This window comes from Humulus lupulus, chromosome 1, assembly GCF_963169125.1.
Source record: "Humulus lupulus chromosome 1, drHumLupu1.1, whole genome shotgun sequence".
NCBI classification, from domain to species: domain Eukaryota; kingdom Viridiplantae; phylum Streptophyta; class Magnoliopsida; order Rosales; family Cannabaceae; genus Humulus; species Humulus lupulus.
In genome coordinates, this window is record NC_084793.1 from 296,385,089 (window position 1) to 296,405,147 (window position 20,059).

Sequence of the window (20,059 nt, forward strand, 5' to 3'; positions counted from 1 at the left end):
TAGTGAGAGCAAGAACCTCAAGACATTCCTCATTCAGGACAAACATGTGGTTTTCGCATATCATTCTGGAAAACTTAAAAACTATTTTTTCTCTTTTGACTTATGAATTACTGTTAGTTTGGTCAATATGTACTAGTCATGCTCGAAAGCCTAGATACATCTTTGGAGTGTAACCCATTATTTTTCGATTAATGACTTAACTCAAGATTGTGCCGTAGGGTCAATCAAACTTGAAATACATCACTGATCTTATTCTCTTATGAGAAGTCAACCTTGAGATAAAATAAACATATTCGAATGTTTTTCCTTAGGGAGGCCACAAAAGGAGGCGATGCGAGACCCTTCTTATGCCTCTCGGTGTTCAATCAATAATGGAGACCATGGGACTTAGTGTCATAATTCCCTCTCCCACTCAATATTTTAAAAAGAATGTGTTTTTCTCAAAATCAATATTTTTCAATTTGGTTGTAAAACTAATTAAATTAATTTTACCAAATGATATTCTAATAAATACTAATTCATTTATGCAAAATAAATAATCGTGCCCTAGATTAATTTTATTTTGCCCTTTTTAAGTATAATATCATTTAATTTAATAAAACAATTTTATTAAATAAAAAAATAAGCAACTTTAAATTCTTTTTACCATCTTAACTAATTAAGACTAAATTAATTATATGAGTTATCAAATAAAAATATAGAATCAATCCTAAGCATGTTTCTAAAAAAAATGCATGCTTAATATGTAATGTGTGGGTAATATGTATGGCATGTTATAATCCATGATAAAGTATTAAACAATTTAATCATGTTCAAGCAAATAAATAAATAAAAATAAATGCAAGTTGGGTGCTTTGGGTATTTCTAGAAAATTACAACACTTGCAAAAAAATACACAAAAATAATTAAACTAAGGCCTAATGAAGAGCAATTCCTTTGATCTTTGGGCCTTCTCTTTTAGTTGTTGGGCCATTACCATTTTAGTTATCCATTGTGAATTAAATAACATTTTAATTATTTTAAACAACTTTAAAATAATCAAACTTTGGGTTTTAATACCCAACAAGTTATTGAGGCCCGATTGGAATTTGGACTCACCATAATTAATTCAAAAATTACAATTAAAACACTTTTAATTATATTGTTCTTAAAATTGCCCAAATAGATAATTGCATTTCCATTAGGGTTTGCATGACACAAACCCTAATGAGTGTGTCATGGTGGACGGCGGCTAGGGAGGCCGACGGCGGCTGGCAGGGTCGTGGGTGGAGGCTAGCTGAGGCGTGCACGTCTTGGGCGCATGGGCGCACACGACCTGGGTGCACGCAGGCACAACCTTGGCGCAAGGATGCGGCTCAGCGTGGGCGTGCAGGCACGGCGTGGGCATAGGGGCAACGGCTTGTGCCTCAGGATTCGTGCTCAGGGCTCGTGCCATAATATAATTTTATCCATAAATTTATAAAAAAATAAATTACAAAATTCCTATGCCCCAAAATGGCTCACAATTTTTTTATATTTAGAAAATTTAAGAACTTTTCCTAACCTAAAAAACACCATGAAAACCAACCCTTAAAAACATAAATAATTCATACATAAACATCCATCCATTCATATATTACACATAATATAAAAATTCATATGTTACCCACATAGTAATTAACATAGGCAAGGATTAAAGATGACTCTGGTACCAATTGTTAAGAACTGTTCCTAGTGCGCAGCGAAAATTACGGTAATGGTAATATTGTATACAACAAAAAAAATTCATATAAACAATTTTATATGAGGATCCTTTAATATGAAATATTTTAATCAATCAAAATATGTATATGTAAAAATAATACGAAATGATTTACCTCTTGTAGCCTGTCAAGAATCCTTGAATCTTTTCGTATATATTTCGATCTTCCTATCATCGCTAGAGTACTCACACCAAAATCTTTCAAGACGTTCTCTACACCTCAAGATGTGTGTGGGCACATAGAGAACAAGAATCAAATTTTTGAATCAAAAGTATTCTCAACACATGAAACTCTTGATTATAGGCTAGAGAGAAAGGCTTATCTTTTGTTAGAAAAGGTGATTAGCTTTCTGATTCTACTTGTAAAATTGTGCTTCTCCCTATTTTCTATCATATAGAATATATATGTATTATTATCGTAATAATCATAATCAAATAAAATTGATCATGATAAAATAAATGATCATTAAAGACAAAGTCTTACATTCCATTTTAAAATCATTTTCAAAATGTTTTATTAATTAAATAAATAAAATAAAAAACCAATAACTGATCACTATCAGTAGTGATACACGTATAGGGCAGCCTAGGAAGCCCTATGCATGTAACACCTCCCTAAAATAAGGGGATTTGATTTTTCATGCATTTTTATTTTAATTAATTAATAAATAGAAATTCAAATAAGGTATCATCTTTTTAAGGAAAAGATATCAACTTGAATTTTGAAATTCAAAATTCAAAATTTGAATTTTCATTATTATCTTATTATTAATTAAACAAATATAATAATCAAAACTAATTTTGACTATCCATATTTATCCTTTCTCACTTAAATAAAATAATTGATTAAAATCAATTTATTTTATTTCCACACAATTTCAAAAATTGCATTAATGAAATAATAAATTGTGCAACTTCAATTATCACATAATTGTATATTTATCTCGAAGAATAAATATTATCTCAAATAGCTCATTCACAGTTTAACCCTTGTATCAACTCTTACCTTGAATAGTGTTGATAGAGCTGTCACGAGGGCCTATGGACCAATAATTCAAAGCTCCAATAAATAATAGATCATTAACCAAAACTCTTTGATTCAATAATCATATTTATTAATCTCATGATTATTCCACTATAAATATGAGATTGCACACTTGAGAATTAAAGATACTTTATTGTAACCATAAAAAATCTATTGATATAATCATTGCATACAAATTAATCATCTATTGATGATTCATAATTAAGTGGGAATAAAATTATCATTTTACCCTTTTAATTGACGTGGGAAATGGGGGAGGAGAAGTCGAGCCAGGGGCTGATATCGGGGTTACTATTAGTGGCGACACGTGTCACCACTAATATTCTTATATATTCAGTTTGGTGGGACATTTCCCACATTTTTTCCAGGGTATTTTTTAATTTTTTAGCAGCGACAGGTCTCAAACTAATAATATTTTTAATTTTAAAAAATACCCGGTGTGATATCAGTGGCAAACATCACTACAAGAAAAAAAGGCTTCAATGAGAACAAATTACATCAGTGAAGGGTGCTTCTTTCGTCAGTAGTGGCTATCAATGGCGACATGTCGTTAGTGATAGGTCGTTGGTGATACCTCGTTGGTGAAAGTCAGTATCAATGACGACTTTACAAGCCGTTGGTAAAAAAAAGTATCACTGACGACAATGTCGTTGGTGATCATTTAACTTTATTTTTTTTAATGCTTTTGACTATCAATGACGACTTAGTCGTCATTGATAATATTATCAATGACGACTATGTCGTTAGTGTTATTTTTTTAAAAAAAAAATTATTAATTAATATAAAAATAATTAATTATTTCATTTTTTATAACTAATTAATATAAAAAATAATTTAATTAAAAATAAAACATATAACAAACTAAAAATGTTTGTTTTCCGAGTGGACGACATTGAGATTTGAAAACTGTTAGGTACCGAGATAGAAGAGGAGCATCTTCATTGCGCTCAGGACAATTGAATTTTGTATGCACACCTTTGAAGTACATGGAGCAAAATGTCAAAGCCTCGTCTATAACATATCCTTCAGCAATAGATCCTTCTGGGCGTGCTTTATTCCTAACATAATTTTTCAACTTTTTCATGTACCTTTCAAATTGATACATCCATCTCATAAAAACTGGCCCACCCAATATGGCTTCCTCAGGCAAATGTAGTACCAAATGTATCATGATATCAAAAAATGCTGGAGGATAAATCCTCTCCATTTTGCATAAAATTTGAATGAGGTCTCCTTGTGCCTTCTCCATGTCTTTTACATTCAATGTCCTAGAACATAAAATTCTGAAAAAATTACACAATTCTATTATGGTGGTTGATATTTCCTTCGATAAAAACTTGCCGATACAAACAGGAAGTAACCGTTGCATGATAACATGACAGTCATGGGATTTCTATCCAACAATATTATTGTCAGTTACTTTCTTCTTCAAGTTCAAACAAAACCCATCTGGAAATTTAACTTCTTTCAAAAATCTACAAAATAATTGCTTATCTTCAGCAGTCAACACATAAGGGGCATGGGGTTTTAGAAACCTTTTGTGAGCATCTTCGTAAATCCATAAGGATTGACGAACTCCCATAATTTTCAAATCTTGTCTTGCATTGGTGGTGTCTTTAGACTTGTCATTATCCAAGAGGGTGCCAAAGACACTATCACAAACATTCTTCTCCACATGCATAACGTCTATGTTGTGTTTCATCTCATTGGTACTCCAATACTCTAGTTCATAAAAGATGCTTTTTTTCCTCCAATTACTTTCAGTCTCACCTCTTTTTTGTTTCCCCGGAGCTCGTTCTAATATAGCATTCACTTGTTCTAATATCTCTAAACAAGTAAATCGTCTTGGAGGAAGCCTCTTTTCAACTTTTCCATCAAATTCACGGTCCTTTCTCATACGATGATTGGATGGCAAGAAACGTCTTTGGCCAACGTAAGAGGTCTTACCAATCACTCGAATAGAACTAGTATCCTCATTGCATGTAGGACAAGCTTTATATCCTTGGCTACTCCATCCAGACAAGCTACTGCAAGCGGGAAAATCATTAATTGTCCAAAGAAGAGCTGCACGCATCTTGAACATTGAATTGCTTGTCGCATCTCTTGTCTCAATCCCGTTAGTCCACAATTCCTTCAGCTCGTCCACCAAAGGCCTCAAGAATACGTCCATATTTTTACCAGGTGATTTAGGTCCGGGAATAAGGAGAGTCAACAAGAAATTTTTATCCTTCATACACATCCATGGTGGCAAATTATAATTCGCCAAAACTACAGGCCACATACTATACGATAAGCTCATGTTGCCAAAAGGATTAAATCCATCGGCAGCCAAGCCTAAGCGCACATTCCGTGGATCTCTTGCAAAGTCCGGATGTCTGCTATCAAAGTTTTTCCACGCGGCGGAATCAACAAGATGACGCATAACACCATTTTCTTTCACACGCCCAGTACGATGCCATACCATCTCTTTGGCTGTAATTCTTGAACTGTATAATCTTTTCAATCTTGGAGTTAATGGAAAGTAACGCATCACCTTATGCGCTATCTTTTTTCCACTTGTGTTCTCATTAATCCATCTATTGGTCCCACATACCGGGCAAAAATCTTTCGATGCATGCTCATTGTAAAATAAACAACAATTGTTCTTGCACACATGAATTGATTCATACCCTAGGCCTAATTTACTTAGTTTCTTCTTCGCCTCATAGAATGTTGGAGGGATTTTGTTTTCCTTCGGAAATGCAAACTTCAACAATTTCAACAATTCATCAAAGATATAATTTGGTATTTTTCCCAAATTTTTTAAGTGCATCAACTTTGCTACAAAGTTGAGGGAGGATATCCAATCGCAACCAGGGTACAACTCTGCCTCGATCTCCTCAAACATCTCATCATAATATTGACCCCTCTGAATTCCATCGTCGGTTGCTCTTCCATCGTCATTTATAGGAGGAAAGAAATCTTCAATGACATCAACCATCTCATCGGCATCGGCATTGTTAGCCTCGATTGGTTCATCTGGCTCCCCATGGTAAGTCCACCTCTCATAACTGCTTTCAAACCCCTTGGTAAAAATATGTGCCTCCACAGTATCTAAAGGATGCAGTCTGGTATTCTTGCATCTAACACAAGGACAGAAAATTCTTCCGTCACAATCTTTGTGTTTAGACGCGAGTGCCATAAAGACTTGGAGACCTTCCCAGTAAGCAGGATCCTTACGATTTCTCATGGTCACCCAAGTCTTATCGATTGTCATCTACCAAAAATTTAAAATAAATTAATTTTAATCAAATTGGTTTGTGAGGTACAAATTTTATGATTAATGTACAAGTTGAACAAAATGTGTTTTATGTTATTTTATGATTTTTTTTTAACTTTTATTTTAAATATTATTTAGATAATTCTAAAAGAAACATTCAAATAATTAAACTTATAATATATTTATTGATTTTAAAAAATAATATTAATCTTTTTTTTAGCACAAAATTTTATTATGTTAAAATTAAATATTAAATCATTTAAATTATTATTTATGATTTATTAAATTAATTGTCTAATTATTTATTTTTATTAAATATTATTTTTTATAGAAAATATGCAATAATATTTTCTTACTTAAATTACTAATTCTGAAATTAATTTTATCAAATTTTTAAATTGTTAATTATTTAAATAATAATCCTTTTTAAAATTAAACTTTTCAATAATTTTTTATCAAATTACTAACTTATTATAAATTATCTAATTAACATAATTTTTTTTAAATGTCTAAAAAATCCACTAAAATTTCGGCAACATAACAACTAATTTTTAACCTATCCAAAAATTTTAAAACCTGCACTAAACACTACAAAAATTTCTAAATACATCACAGATTCACAGAATTTCAAGATACACAATAATTACATATATATATGCAGAAATAATTAAACAACTAATTAATAATTATAAAAAAATCATATATAATCTATTTTTTTTCAAAACTTTACAAAATTAAATTACATATGATTTTTTTAAACCTACACTAAAATTAATACTAACATTGATAATAAAACACAGTAATAATTTGTAACAGATAAAAGAAAAAAATACTAACAGTGATTTATGGGGCGATTCCCCATTCTCTGTCGGCTCCCTTTATATCTGTAAAATCAAACAAAAATATAAATATACATATATATATACATAAAAAAAAAAATTAGTATGCCATGGTGGTGATACGTACCGATCTATGCCACGGAGAGGGAGACGATGGCGGTTTAAGAGAGGACGGCGAGAGAGGGAGAAGGTGGTGTTGAGGGAGAGCACGGCGGCAGAGGAAGATGGCGGCGGTGGTGCGAGTCACGGGAGACGGGAGGGGAGGGGACGGCGGACTTGATATGGTGATAAGGGGGGCTTGGCGGCAGAGGGAGGGGACGGTGATAAGGTGATAAGGGAGGATTTTAGATCTGAAAAATTGATAAAAATATGTTAAGAGGAAATGGGGGCTCGGGGTTGAAGAAGGTGATTTTTAATGATTTTCACCAACGACTATCAATGAGGACAAAGTCGTTGGTGATTGGACATCACTAACGACGTGGCAGAGCATTATTAACGACAAAGTCGTTGGCAATACTTTTTAGAGGGAAAAAGCCCGCCTCTTTAACGGTTCATTTTCAAAAACAGAAGAAAACATCAATGAGGACAATGTCGTCATTGATAAATTTATCAATGACGACATTGTCCTCATTGTTGCAATTTTCGTTGGTGATGTTTTATTTAACCAAAAAAAAAAGTATTACTGACGACAGTGAAATGTCATTGGTGATACTATGACTTTTACTAACAACATTTTGCCGTCAGTGATAGTGTCGTTAGTGATATTAGTTATTCTTGTAGTGTATGCTTTGTCGCCGCTAAAGACCATATTTCTTGTAGTGTAAAAAAGAAAACGCTTAAAAAATCAATTTGAATTTTTTTACATGTAGTGGAAAAAACTATATAAAAAAAACAAATGCAGTAATAAAAGATCATAAATAATAAAATAGTAAAATAATTATGTGATGTTAAAATATATGTGAGAAAAAAAAAAGAAAGAAGGAAGGAAAAAAGAATAAGTACAAAAAATAAGAAAAAATAGAAGGAAAGAAATGAAGAAAAAAAACAGAGGAAAGAAAAGTAAAAAAAATATGAAGAAAAAAAACAAAATAAAAGAAATGATGAAAGAATAAAAATGAAAAGAAGAAAAAAATAAAAATAATGGAAAATAGAAAGAAATAAGAAAGATAAAGGAAAAAATTGATAGAAAAAAAGGAAAAAAAAAAGAAAAAAAATGAGGAAGAAAAGAAAAGCTCATGAGTGTGAAAAAAAGAATGAAAAATGGACTGAGAAAAGAATAATAAATACAAAATTAAAGAAAAAATAGAAGGAAAAAATAAAAAGTGAAAGAAAAATGAAAAAATAAATAAAACAACACAAATGAAAGAAAAAAAAAGATAAATGAATAAAAATAAAAAAAAAGAATGGAAGAATGGAAAGAAAAAAAAGATGTAGGAAAAAATTAGTAGAAAAAAATGAAAACAATAAGTGAGAAAAAAACTGAAAAAATAATAAATTATTGAACGAAAAATAAAAATAAAAAATAAAAAAATTAAATTCTAAATAAAAAATACATAACTATAATAAAAGATTTGACATAATTATATATTTTTGTTCTTTGAGAAAGAAAATCTCCTAAATATATTCACGCATACTTTAAAAGAATAATTTAAAAGAATTAGATGGAACTTGGTTGTCCATTTCATCATAATATATACACACGAGAAGAATACATTTCATTAAAATATATATATATATATATATATATATTACTTTATTATTGACGTTTTCATTATTCATGATAATATTCTAAAATGCATATTGCACGAGGAGAAAGACAAACGAATAAAAACAGTATAACATGTATTCCATTTTAATCAAATTAATGACTTATAGTTTGATATTAATTTTTTTAATTAGTTTGTCATTAACTGAAAATAAATATTTTGAATTATTTTTCTATTTTAAGTTTTTTCTTAATATTTATGACTTGGAAAATTAGAATAGGCCAAGTCACACAATAATCAATGTTAGAGGCGGACAGACTGTTTTAACAACACATTACGTACGTAAATATTTTTATAAGATAAGTCTTAAAATGTTATCATTTACAGATATGATCACCAAATATTGTGCTTGCCGCAAGCAAATATTTTTAACTCTCACCACATGCGCTCTACTAAAGTATTCATATATATATATATATATATATATATTACTTATTATGAGGGAGTAGTTGAAATATATTCATTTCTTGACTGATTATTATAATCATTCGTTTCCAATTTATTAATTAGCAAGAATAGTATAAATAGGATTGATACTTGATATGTAGTATCTCACAACCCAAAAGCTTCTCTTGAAGATTTTTTATTTATTATAACGTAGTAGTCCCTGAGCTCTCTACTCCTTTTCTTTTTTCTCTTTTTAAATTCATCAACAAAAGCACTCAAATGGCCACAGCAACATCATCATCATCCTCAACCATAGAACATCCAAAGTATGGAAGACTCGTCACAATTCTTAGTGTTGATGGAGGTGGAATTAGAGGAATCATCCCTGGTGTTATTCTTGACTACCTTGAATCTCAACTTCAAGTAAGACTTGACTATTAATGTCTATATATTATATTATTCATATATATCAAACGGTGTACTAATAATTGTAATTAATATCATAAATATGTTAAGGCACTAGATGGCCCAGAGGCACGTCTTGCAGATTACTTTGATGTAATGTCGGGAACAAGCACAGGGGGCCTTATTACAGCCATGTTAACTGCTCCCAATACCCAAAAACGCCCTTTGTATTCTGCGAAACAGATTGTCCCATTTTACCTCGAGCACTCTCCAAATATTTTCCCTCAATCAAGGTACGTATCATAATAATTTAATTATTATTCTCATATATTAATATACATCTTCCAAACTATAATTATTATTTTTGGCATTGATTAATATATTTATATCCAGGGGCACATTAGATGGTTCAATTATTGAGCCGGTTCAAAATGCAACGGGACCAAAATACGATGGAAAATATCTTCATAACTTGGTCCATAAACTGCTGGGAACAACGAGGTTGCATCAAACTTTGACTAACATAGTCATTCCTGCATTCGACATCAAGAAGCTCCAACCTACTATATTTTCCTCTTATCAGGTAATATATATATATATATATATATATATAACTTATAACAAAAACATGAATTCTTATTATATAACATCAAATGTCCTTATATATATATATAGGCACCAGCAAGCTCATCCATGGACGCTCCTCTGGCGGACATTGCTATAGCGACGTCTGCAGCTCCAACATACCTTCCTTCTCACTATTTCACAAACCAAGATAAGGATGGAAAGACTGAAGAATTTAATCTCATTGATGGTGGTGTGGCTGCTAATAATCCGGTAATCAAGATTACTAATTTATTAGCTAGATTATTCAGGATCATTATTGTTGTTGTATTATTATTATTATTATTATTATTATTATTATTATTGTTGTTGTTGTTGTTATTTTCAGTCTTTCCTTGCCATAAGTGAAATGACGAGACAAATAGCGAAAAACAATTCGAGCTTGGGCTTGAATCATAAGCCTTTGGATTTCACTCGTTTTTTGGTGATCTCATTGGGAACGGGTTCGAACAAGACTGAGCAGAAGTACAATGCTAAACTTTCGACCACGTGGGGAGCTTCTTCATGGATGTTTTACAATGGATCATCTCCTTTAATCGATGTTTACTCTGAAGCAAGTGTTGATATGGTTAATTACCACAACTCTGTGTTTTTTAATGCATTAGGTTGTGACCGTAACCATCTCCGAATTGATGTAAGTTTATACTTTCATCTATTTATTTACAATTTCTTTATTTTTAAAACCAAACATTTTGTCTTATCCTATATATAAATACGTACCTACCATATATTTTGTAAAATAATGAAATATATTTTCAGGGTTAGCTATACATATATATATATATAATGAGTGACGACACTCTCTAGAAATGAAGTTTTGGTAGTTGCATTATTTTTACTCCTACCCTACCAGTTGTGATTTTTTTATTTGATACAGGTAGAAATTGTAATCAAAATTTTTTTTATATCAGAATATATATTGTATTCATATAGCAATAGCAGACATCTCATAAATTTTTGAAAAATTTATCATATTTATAGTGTCAAAATCAGGCTCAAACAATCAATTATACTCGTGACTAGTTTTTTTATATCCTTGTAAATAGACTGTTTCAAACTTTAATTTCAGCACTTTTAATTATTTTGATTTTTTTTTAAAAATTAGTAAAATGCGTGTTATAACTATCATGTACACCGTCATATAAAAAAATTATATTATAATTTTTCGCTACCATCAGGCAGGGCAAAAATAGTGCCACTATCGTATAAGCTCCCTAAAAAATTATATATTATAAAATAAATTATACATTTAATTTATATATAGATTGAGTAAGATTTTTTTCTTTGAAAAATAATAAATTAGCCTTTGAAGTTGACTTTGTTGATTCATATTTTATAGGAGGACAAAAATATATTTATTCGATTTTTTTATAAATTACATAGAAACGAGGGAAGCCGAGTCGTCCGACGACCCTGTGTATATAATATTCTTCAAGATTGCTTGAAGGATTAAAAAATCGATTGAGATTTTGTCAAAAGAAAAATGAAAATGAAAATCAAATGAGATGTGTATATATGTATATATATATGTTCTATAGTACACTATGTTAGGATTTATATATTTACGTATTTGATTGGATTCACTTATAGTCTTATATATTTATCATTATTGACAGTTATATTTCGTAGACTTTCTTATACTCTCTTGATGATATATAACCTATATTGATATTGGAAAATGTGTATGCATGTATGTATATATATATATATGTAGGATGACACCCTGACAGGGGAGCTGTCTTCGGTAGACATATCAACAAAATCGAACTTGAACAATCTAGTGATGGTTGGCAAGAAGCTCCTCAAAAAACCACTTTCACGCATTAACTTGGCCACCGGTCTTTACGAACCAATAGAAAACTCCGGCAGTACCAACGAGGATGAACTCAAAAGGTTTAAAACTCCAATAATATTTATTTCAACTTCCTCATGATATATGTTTATTTATATTATATAATAGATTAAATCACATAAACATTTTATTACAAACAAATTAAAATCTGTTTTATACCCTAACAACATACACATAAGCCTAGAGAAAATATAAACGTGAATGTGCAATCTTAGGATCTCATGTTAAACTAAATGATCATGGTATATGAAACATTAATAAATATGGGAATCAAACCTGATCATTCAACCGTATTCGTGATTGGTTTTTCACTAAAGACAAGACTACAATCTTCTTGGGAAGATGGTTTGAATATTCGTTTGCCTCAGATGAGTAAAAAAAGGGTCAAATGTGCCTTAACCACTTTACACTTTTATTCTTCTTTAATGTCGAATGTAATTAGTCCATTATTAATTGATATATTTGATAATAAAAGTTACTTAAATGTGGTTTTTATGCACATCTTAATAAAAGTTGTATTAGATCACTCAAGTAGGTTTCAGATTCACTTAAATAGCAAGCTCATGTGTACTTCTAGCATATGTTGCGCACAATATAAAAATTGCCAACATTATATGCGTGGTCCATCTTTATAATTTTGTATTGTTATAATATGGATCGTTACTTAATTGTAACCATATAAATATATATATATATATATATGTGTGTGTGTGGTTATTACAGGTTTGCAAAGCTACTTTCGGACGAAAGAAGGCTCCGAAAATGCAATGCAAAAGGCTTCTAGAATTATAATAAGCGCCTCATCAAATTGATCAGAGGGACACAATAAAGCTCTTCATCATTCTCTTGTTGGTTTTAATTACGAATTTGGGATTATTATTATTATTATCACTTTTATGTGTGTATGATTTAATACTTTACTTTCGGACAAAAAACAATTGTTCTTCTTGTTGTTGTTTAGTAAGTAAGTTCTATTATCTAATATGGTTTGTGTTGACCAGGGATTTGGTCAACAACAATAAGCCAATAAAACGATATAAAATGAGAAATAATGATTCATTAAGACCTCTCACTACTACAAAAATTACATGATAAGTCAGTTAAAAACCGACTTCTGAACGTTCATAATTTGGTTAGGAACCGACTTCCCATGTAGTGACTTATGATGTAAAAACACGGTAGGTCAGTTGGCGCCAAACCGACTTCTAGTATAAGACATGGTAGGTCGATTGCACACCGACTTCTAGTGTAAAACAAGGTAGGTCGGTCAGAAACCGACCTTTGGTGTAAATCATGGTAGGTCAGTGTGGCACACCGACCTCTGGTGTAAAACATGATAAGTCGGTTCCCAACTGACTTGTCATGTAGAAATCTATTGTCTGTTTTAGTAGAACCGACTTATGGTGTTTTTTTATTATAAAGTGTATTATGCCCAAAACAAATCATGCTTTCTATACAAAAAAATCGAACAAAACAAAATAGATATCATAGTAATATAAAATACTAGAATTTGAACTAAGTATCCAAAATAACGAGTCTGAAGTTAATTACAAAATGACTCATATAAGCATTGTAAACTATAGTTAGACAACAAAAGTGTGTATATCTTCAAGAAAGTCTAAGTTAACATTGTAAGTGTATCTCCTTAAAGGTCTAAGTTAACAAAAGGGAGTGGACCTATGTAGTACTAATCAAATCCATGACGTATTGTGCCCAGTTTTCACACACTTCATTGATCTTATCCTTTGTGTAAGAGTTCTTCCCGCCACACTAAAAAAAAATTCATTGCATGAGTTGAATTAATATACTTAATCTTGAGGTAAAGCTAGAACTTTAATAATGAATATTTTCACTTACATTACTAGTTAGTCATCGCATTGAAAACTCATTTGTCATGAAGTCTTTCATCATCCTCATAACATAGAATTCACATTGTACTAATTGAAATGGTTGACGAGGACACTTAACAGTTCTCCACGCGACTTCCTTAGTTTTCGCATTATTTGTGCGCAAATGTTGAAAGACACTAAGCAATAAAAACATAAACATTTAGATGTTGTTAATTTTTAAATGAATTTAAGAGTATATAGTTAATTTGTTAGATTTTTACCAAAAAACGAGAGATTTGATTTCATCACGTGAAAAATTGTGAAGAGAATCCAAGAAATAGCACAATTGGTGATCAAAATCAATTATTATAAGTATCCAATGTTTTCTAACAGAAACACAAAACATTTCATTATTAATATTATATATATTCACTAACAAAATACTAAAAGTAAAAAACTTACCTCTTATGATATGGCAATTGACTTCAGCTAGTTGTTAGTCTTAGCTTTCAATTAGTTAGTTGTATTACTTCTTATTACTATTTGTTACATGTTGTAGCAATATATACATCTCTTTGTAATATTCTTCATCAATCAATAAGAAAGCTTCTCATTTAATTCATTTTCCTCTATTTTACACTATGATTTGTAAAACAAGGCTTCTGAAGGATTTTATCAGAGGTGATAATATGGTAGTTTATCTACATTGATTAACCACAAAGTTTATACATGTAGAACTAAGAGATTATGTAGTTATTTTCAATTTCCATTCTGTACTATTAGAAAGTGATTAAGAAATGGTACTAGAGGAAAGAATATGGTATTATTGTCTACATTGATACCATCTTTAAAATAGTCAGAGTAAAACAGAGCAAAATGAAAACAAAATGACGAAGACTGATTGATTGTTATATCTATATGAGCTCATAAGCTTCTTACTACATATCATCAAAGAGAAACCAACAATTTCAATGTGATTCCTCTTTTCAAAGTTGGTTTTGTCATCTTGTTTTGTTATTTCCATATTATCCAAACCAAAAGTTCTACTCTGAATTCTATAAAATCTTTTCTATTGAAAAAAGTAACTTTTGTTATATATAGCTTTGAAACTACCATCAGTTTAGTTAAATTTCCAGTTTTCCATAATAGTGTTTTAAGTCATTTTAAATTAGTATCAATATTTTGTTTTGTTTTCTCGTGTATAAAGCATTAAATTTATTATTGTAATCTGACGATGCTCTAATATGCCTTACCCTTTATCTGGTGATGTTTTGGGCTTTCTGGTATTAAACCTACCGACTCCAACCAAGTGATTATCTCTTTACAAATTTGACTATATAGCTAGCGATCTAGGTTCTCTCTTTAGATCACATTGATTATATTTCAACATAAGATCTTGATGATATGATATTAAGGGGTATATCACTGTCAATTAATTCTTCCAATATTTCACCTATCTATATATATATATTGTATATGATTTCATTATAAGTTCAGCAACTATTGTGAAAACTTCCAACTTTTTTTTTTTTTTTATATTTAAATTCTCAAAAACAAAAACAGAAATCATTTGAAAAAATGTCACCTTAATAGATGTAGCAGCTACTAGTATCTGTGCAACTCCACCAAAAGCCTTGCCAGTTTCTGAATCAACCAATAAAATATTCAACGATGTTCCTATACCAAAATTTTCAGAACTATGATCTTCATCAAGCTCAACTGTCCAAGACAGAGATAGAATCTTAAACAGACCCTGCAAGAAAACAAAATTAATATTATTGTGATTAAATAAACATAAATACAAATTAAAAATAAAATAAAAAACATTTTTCTCATTGATTTCTTGAATCAAGAAAGGGAGTACGGACCGTGCCAGAAATCCTCTAACTTTGTCATAGTCAGCACAAATGTCTACCGTAGATGCTGAGCCATTAGCAGAAAGAATAGTCAACTTTGCGTACATACTGAATCGATAACTTTGCAAAACTACTTCTTTACTACTTTTCCCTCCATTTCGGATCAAAATTCTTTTTTCATTTTTTTTATAAATAAATATAATATTATTACTACATATTTTTGTAAGTTCATGGTTTCTCATCAGGAATATTGGAAGACGATCTTGTGGTGAGGGAAGGCCTCATCTGGACAATCTGTTCTTCATCAACACCCAGAGATCGACCCCGATATATATATATATATATATATGAATAAATAGACTTGTGACCACTGGTGAACGATGGAAGGAGGATGTCGCTGTCGTGATCGGAGTTAAGGAGGGAGAGCTGCTGCCGTTTGGGTCGCTGGCCGAATGAAGAAGAAGACTGTCGTGCGAGGTGTACAGTGAAGAAGATAACTATGCGCGGTTACTTCAAATTTATTTTGGTTTTTATTTTTTATGCCTTAATTTTAAGGGAATTTTTAAAAAATATGGCTTCTTAGCCATCAATGTGCAAAAATATAGGAGTTTAACTTTCTTTAATTTGTATGGGAAAATTTAATTAAGAAAACTAATCCCATATTGGAAATCAAAATTAATCAAAACAAATGAGCAAAATGAGGGTACTATTTTTTTTCATTTTTATTCATTTATCTTTTTTTTTTCTTTCATTTGTATTGTTTTGTTCTTTTTTCATATTTTTCAGTTTTTTTTTTCATTTTATTTTTTCTTCATTTTTGTGTTTATTATTTTCTCCTTTAATTTTTTTTTCTTTTTTCACACATATGAGCTTTTTTTTCTTCTTCCATTTTTTTTCATTTTTTTCTACCAATTTTTTCATTCATTTTTTTTTTTCATTTTTCCATTATTTTTCTTCTTCTTCTTTTCATTCTTATTTATTCATCTATTTTTTTTTTCATTCATCATTTCTTTTGTTTTTTTTTTCATATTTTTTTTTTATTTTTGTACTTATTCTTTTCTCATTCTATTTTTTTTTCTTTTTTTTCACACATATTATTTAACATTACATAATTATTCTACTATTTTTTTTTTATTTATTATCTTTTATTATTGTAATTTTTTTTATATTTTTTCCACTATATGTAAAAAAAATTCAAATAAATTTTTTCAGCATTTTCTTTTTAATGTAACACTTATAGGAATACCAAAATTTGGAAAGAAAACTAATAAAAATCTGAAAACGTGAATGGGTAATTGGTTACCTTCACATTCTTTGTGTGTATATTTATGAGGGTAACTGGTTACTTTCACGTTCTAGTGTGTGTATATTTATGGTTTCTTTATGGTAACTAGTTACTTATGTTACTAAAATCATAGTTACTTATTCTTCCTTTTTTAATGAAGTGTTCTTCATTTTTTTCCTTCAAATTTGATGTTTCTTTTCATATTTAATATAAGTAACTCGTCACCCCTCTTAGGTAACTGGTTACCTCTATTATGGCAGAAAGTTACCCATCTCAGAATAACTGGTTACCCCTCCTGGTGCATGTTATTTAACCTAGCTCTAAGATTTTTTTTTAAGATCAATCAAGTAACTGGTTACCCTACCCAGAATTTGAAAAAAAAAATTACAACCTAAAAAAAAGGAAAAAAAATATTTACAATAAATAAAAAATAATAATAAACACAATTCATATTACAAAAAAAAAAATTTGCAAAACAACCATGGAAAAATTTAATATAAAAATAGTTATATAAAATTATTATAAAAAAATAATCAAATAAGCTAAAAAAAATAATTAAATTACAAACATACCCTTCCAAATTCATAAAACTTGATTAAGAGTGAAAATATGGCATAAACAAATTTTTATTACAAAAATATGGGAAACTAAACCCATAAAAGTGAAATTAAAATAAAAAAGCCATAGATTAACTTTTCTTGAAAAAAAAACCATATTTTTGCACAATCTATTAAAATTCCCATATAATATGTAATTTTCACTAATTTTAACATAGTAAGTCGGTCTATTAGCAACCGACCTATGAAGCAACAAGATAAGTTTGTTCTAGAACCGACCTATGATGTTAAAATTAAAAAATATATAATTTTAATATATTGATATTTTATTTTCAAATTATAAATCTCCAGCTTATTTAATTTAATTTTTCTAATATTTATAAATATGTATTTATTCAATTTAATTTTTAAATTTTTAAAGATATAATTTAATTAAAATTTTAATTTATTCTATGATGCTTACATAATAAGTATGTTCCCACATAACCGACTTACCATGTCACGTGAGAAGTCATTTCCCACACAATTGACTTACTATGTCACATGAGAAGTCATTTCTCAACCAACCGACGTGCCATGTTATTTAAAAAAGTATTAAAGAGATGCTCTAACAGTGTTTTATAAGTTATTTTATTTTAAATCACAAATACTATTAAATCAAATTATTTTCTTATTTATAAAAATTAAATTAATTTTTTGTTAATTATTAATAATTTATTTATTTATATTTAAAAAATTATAATATATATAATATTAATAAGTGTATATTTTTTTAATACTTATTCCATACTTAAATAAATTATATATATGTATTGTTTAATTTGTTATACCCAGATTTCGAGCCATAGTAAATATGACCTCGAAAGCTGAGTTCGCAACAAATGGTCTCGTGAGGATTAGTGATCTAGGGTTGTAAGTCGAGCCTGCAAAGTATGATGTATGATTTCGAATGCGGTGACCTCGAAATGACCTCGATCTCGAAAGGAAGTTCCGAGATCACCTTCATCTTCAGGAACTTCGGAGCATGGTTCTTGAGCTCGATATCCCATCTCGCGCAATGACATGAGACCAGAAATGTTGGAGACTTGAAGATACGCCATAACCACCTTGAGTATCCACAAGTATAATCACTATGAGATGTAGTCTTCATTAATTGATGTAAATCCCCAAGAATTGTGGGATATTATTTAATACAGTTATACGCCCCCTGATCTTTGGGGGACGTTTCCTTTAATATCTGATTATTGGCATTTAAAGCCATTTATTTGTATTCACAAAAGAGTAACTACCCAAAATATGTGGGATAGTATTCTTCATCCTTCTCTATAAATAGAGAAGGCATGCACCATTGTAAAGGACCGAAATTCTGATCCTTGAGAGAAAACTCTGGAGAATTCTTGTTCAGAGATAATCTTGAGGTAAATAACAGTGACTCGTGGACTAGGCAGATTTAACTGCTGAACCACGTAAAAAACCGTGTTTGATTCGTTTGTTTATTTTTGGCCATTGTCTTAAATTGTTTACGTGCTCTATTCTTTTATCTGTTGACGAAAAACGACGTCAACAGTTTGGTGCTTTCATTGAGAGCCTTAAGCATTCATCCCTGAGAAATTCATGGCTGCAAACAATCAGAACACTCCTGAAGAAAATTACCCAAGGCGTCCTGGAAAACAGCCAATGGAGAACCCGGACGCTGATGAAAGGAGAGGGTCCTCCGATTCCCGGGGGCCACCTCCACAACCAAGGGATAAGGACATCTACTATAACCCTGAACGTTATGTCCCTATTGTAGAATCGGAGAATCGGCAGCTGAAACAGTTGTTGGCAGAAGCCAACAAACGTAACAAGGAGTTGACTAGGATAGCCGCAGAGGCGCAGGTGGCTCAGCCCCCGCCTTCGCGCGAAGACCAAGTCCCTCTTCCAAGGGACGTGCACGTTCCTCCCCGGAGGCCCCGTGGACGTCCACGAAAAAATGCTGCCACAAGGAGGCCGGCACAACCTCCAACACCAGCAGAGCCATCCGCCCCTTCTAGGCCTCAGAGGAGTACCCGGGCTCGGGTCCCGCCTAATATACCTGCGGAAGCACCTGCAGGAACTGAGAATAACCGAGCTCCTACCGAGGCTCGGACTCAGGTTCCTGGTAGTGCACCAAACGCAACTGGCCCATCTCGGGCAAATTCTGGGCCCTCTAGGCCGAAGCAAGGAAGACAACCACCGTCACCTATACGGTTCCCACCGTCTCCCATAAGATATCCTTCACCTCCCCGTAGAAACGCTCAACCTGTTCAAAATCAGGGTCAAGGGCGTACGGGGGATAGGCAAGGACACAGGGAGACTTTCCAGGAGCGGAGAGGCGCACAATCTGAGAGAAGTCAGACGTCCCGGTCTCGCACTGCGGAGACAAGGCGACATAGAAAGGATTCACCACGAAATGACCGATCAATAAGTTTCACCAGTGACGAGTCTGGAGAAATCAGGTCCGTCAGTAAACGCGACCGAGGTCGTAAAAATACTGGAAGCCGCAAGACCCATCCCGACCTGCGGAATCATCTGAATCAGAGCAGGGGGAAGGGAGATCAGACGAATCTGGACCTAAGGAATCACCTAAATGGGC

At 31.3% G+C, this 20,059-nt stretch overlaps 2 protein-coding genes across 2 annotated transcripts; one reads left to right on the top strand and one right to left on the bottom strand.

Moving 5' to 3' along the window:
- Positions 1-4,179: 4,179 nt before the first annotated feature.
- On the bottom strand, positions 4,180-6,042 carry LOC133779467 (uncharacterized). The gene has a single exon (XM_062219429.1). The coding sequence runs from the start codon at positions 6,040-6,042 to the stop codon at positions 4,180-4,182; it is 1,863 nt and encodes a 620-aa protein (XP_062075413.1).
- Positions 6,043-9,553: 3,511 nt separating this feature from the next.
- On the top strand, positions 9,554-19,824 carry LOC133779346 (patatin-like protein 3; the record flags this gene model as incomplete). Its single annotated transcript, XM_062219320.1, has 7 exons — positions 9,554-9,735; positions 9,836-10,025; positions 10,118-10,279; positions 10,395-10,700; positions 11,781-11,959; positions 12,642-12,685; positions 19,805-19,824. Coding segments are annotated over exons 1-7 (1,038 nt in total), but the record flags the coding sequence as incomplete, so codon positions are not given.
- Positions 19,825-20,059: the final 235 nt, after the last annotated feature.

Bases quoted from the DNA above. Each gene is read 5' to 3' on its own strand.
- LOC133779467 (XM_062219429.1), bottom strand. From the start codon at position 6,042: ATGACAATCGATAAGACTTGGGTGACCATGAGAAATCGTAAGGATCCT.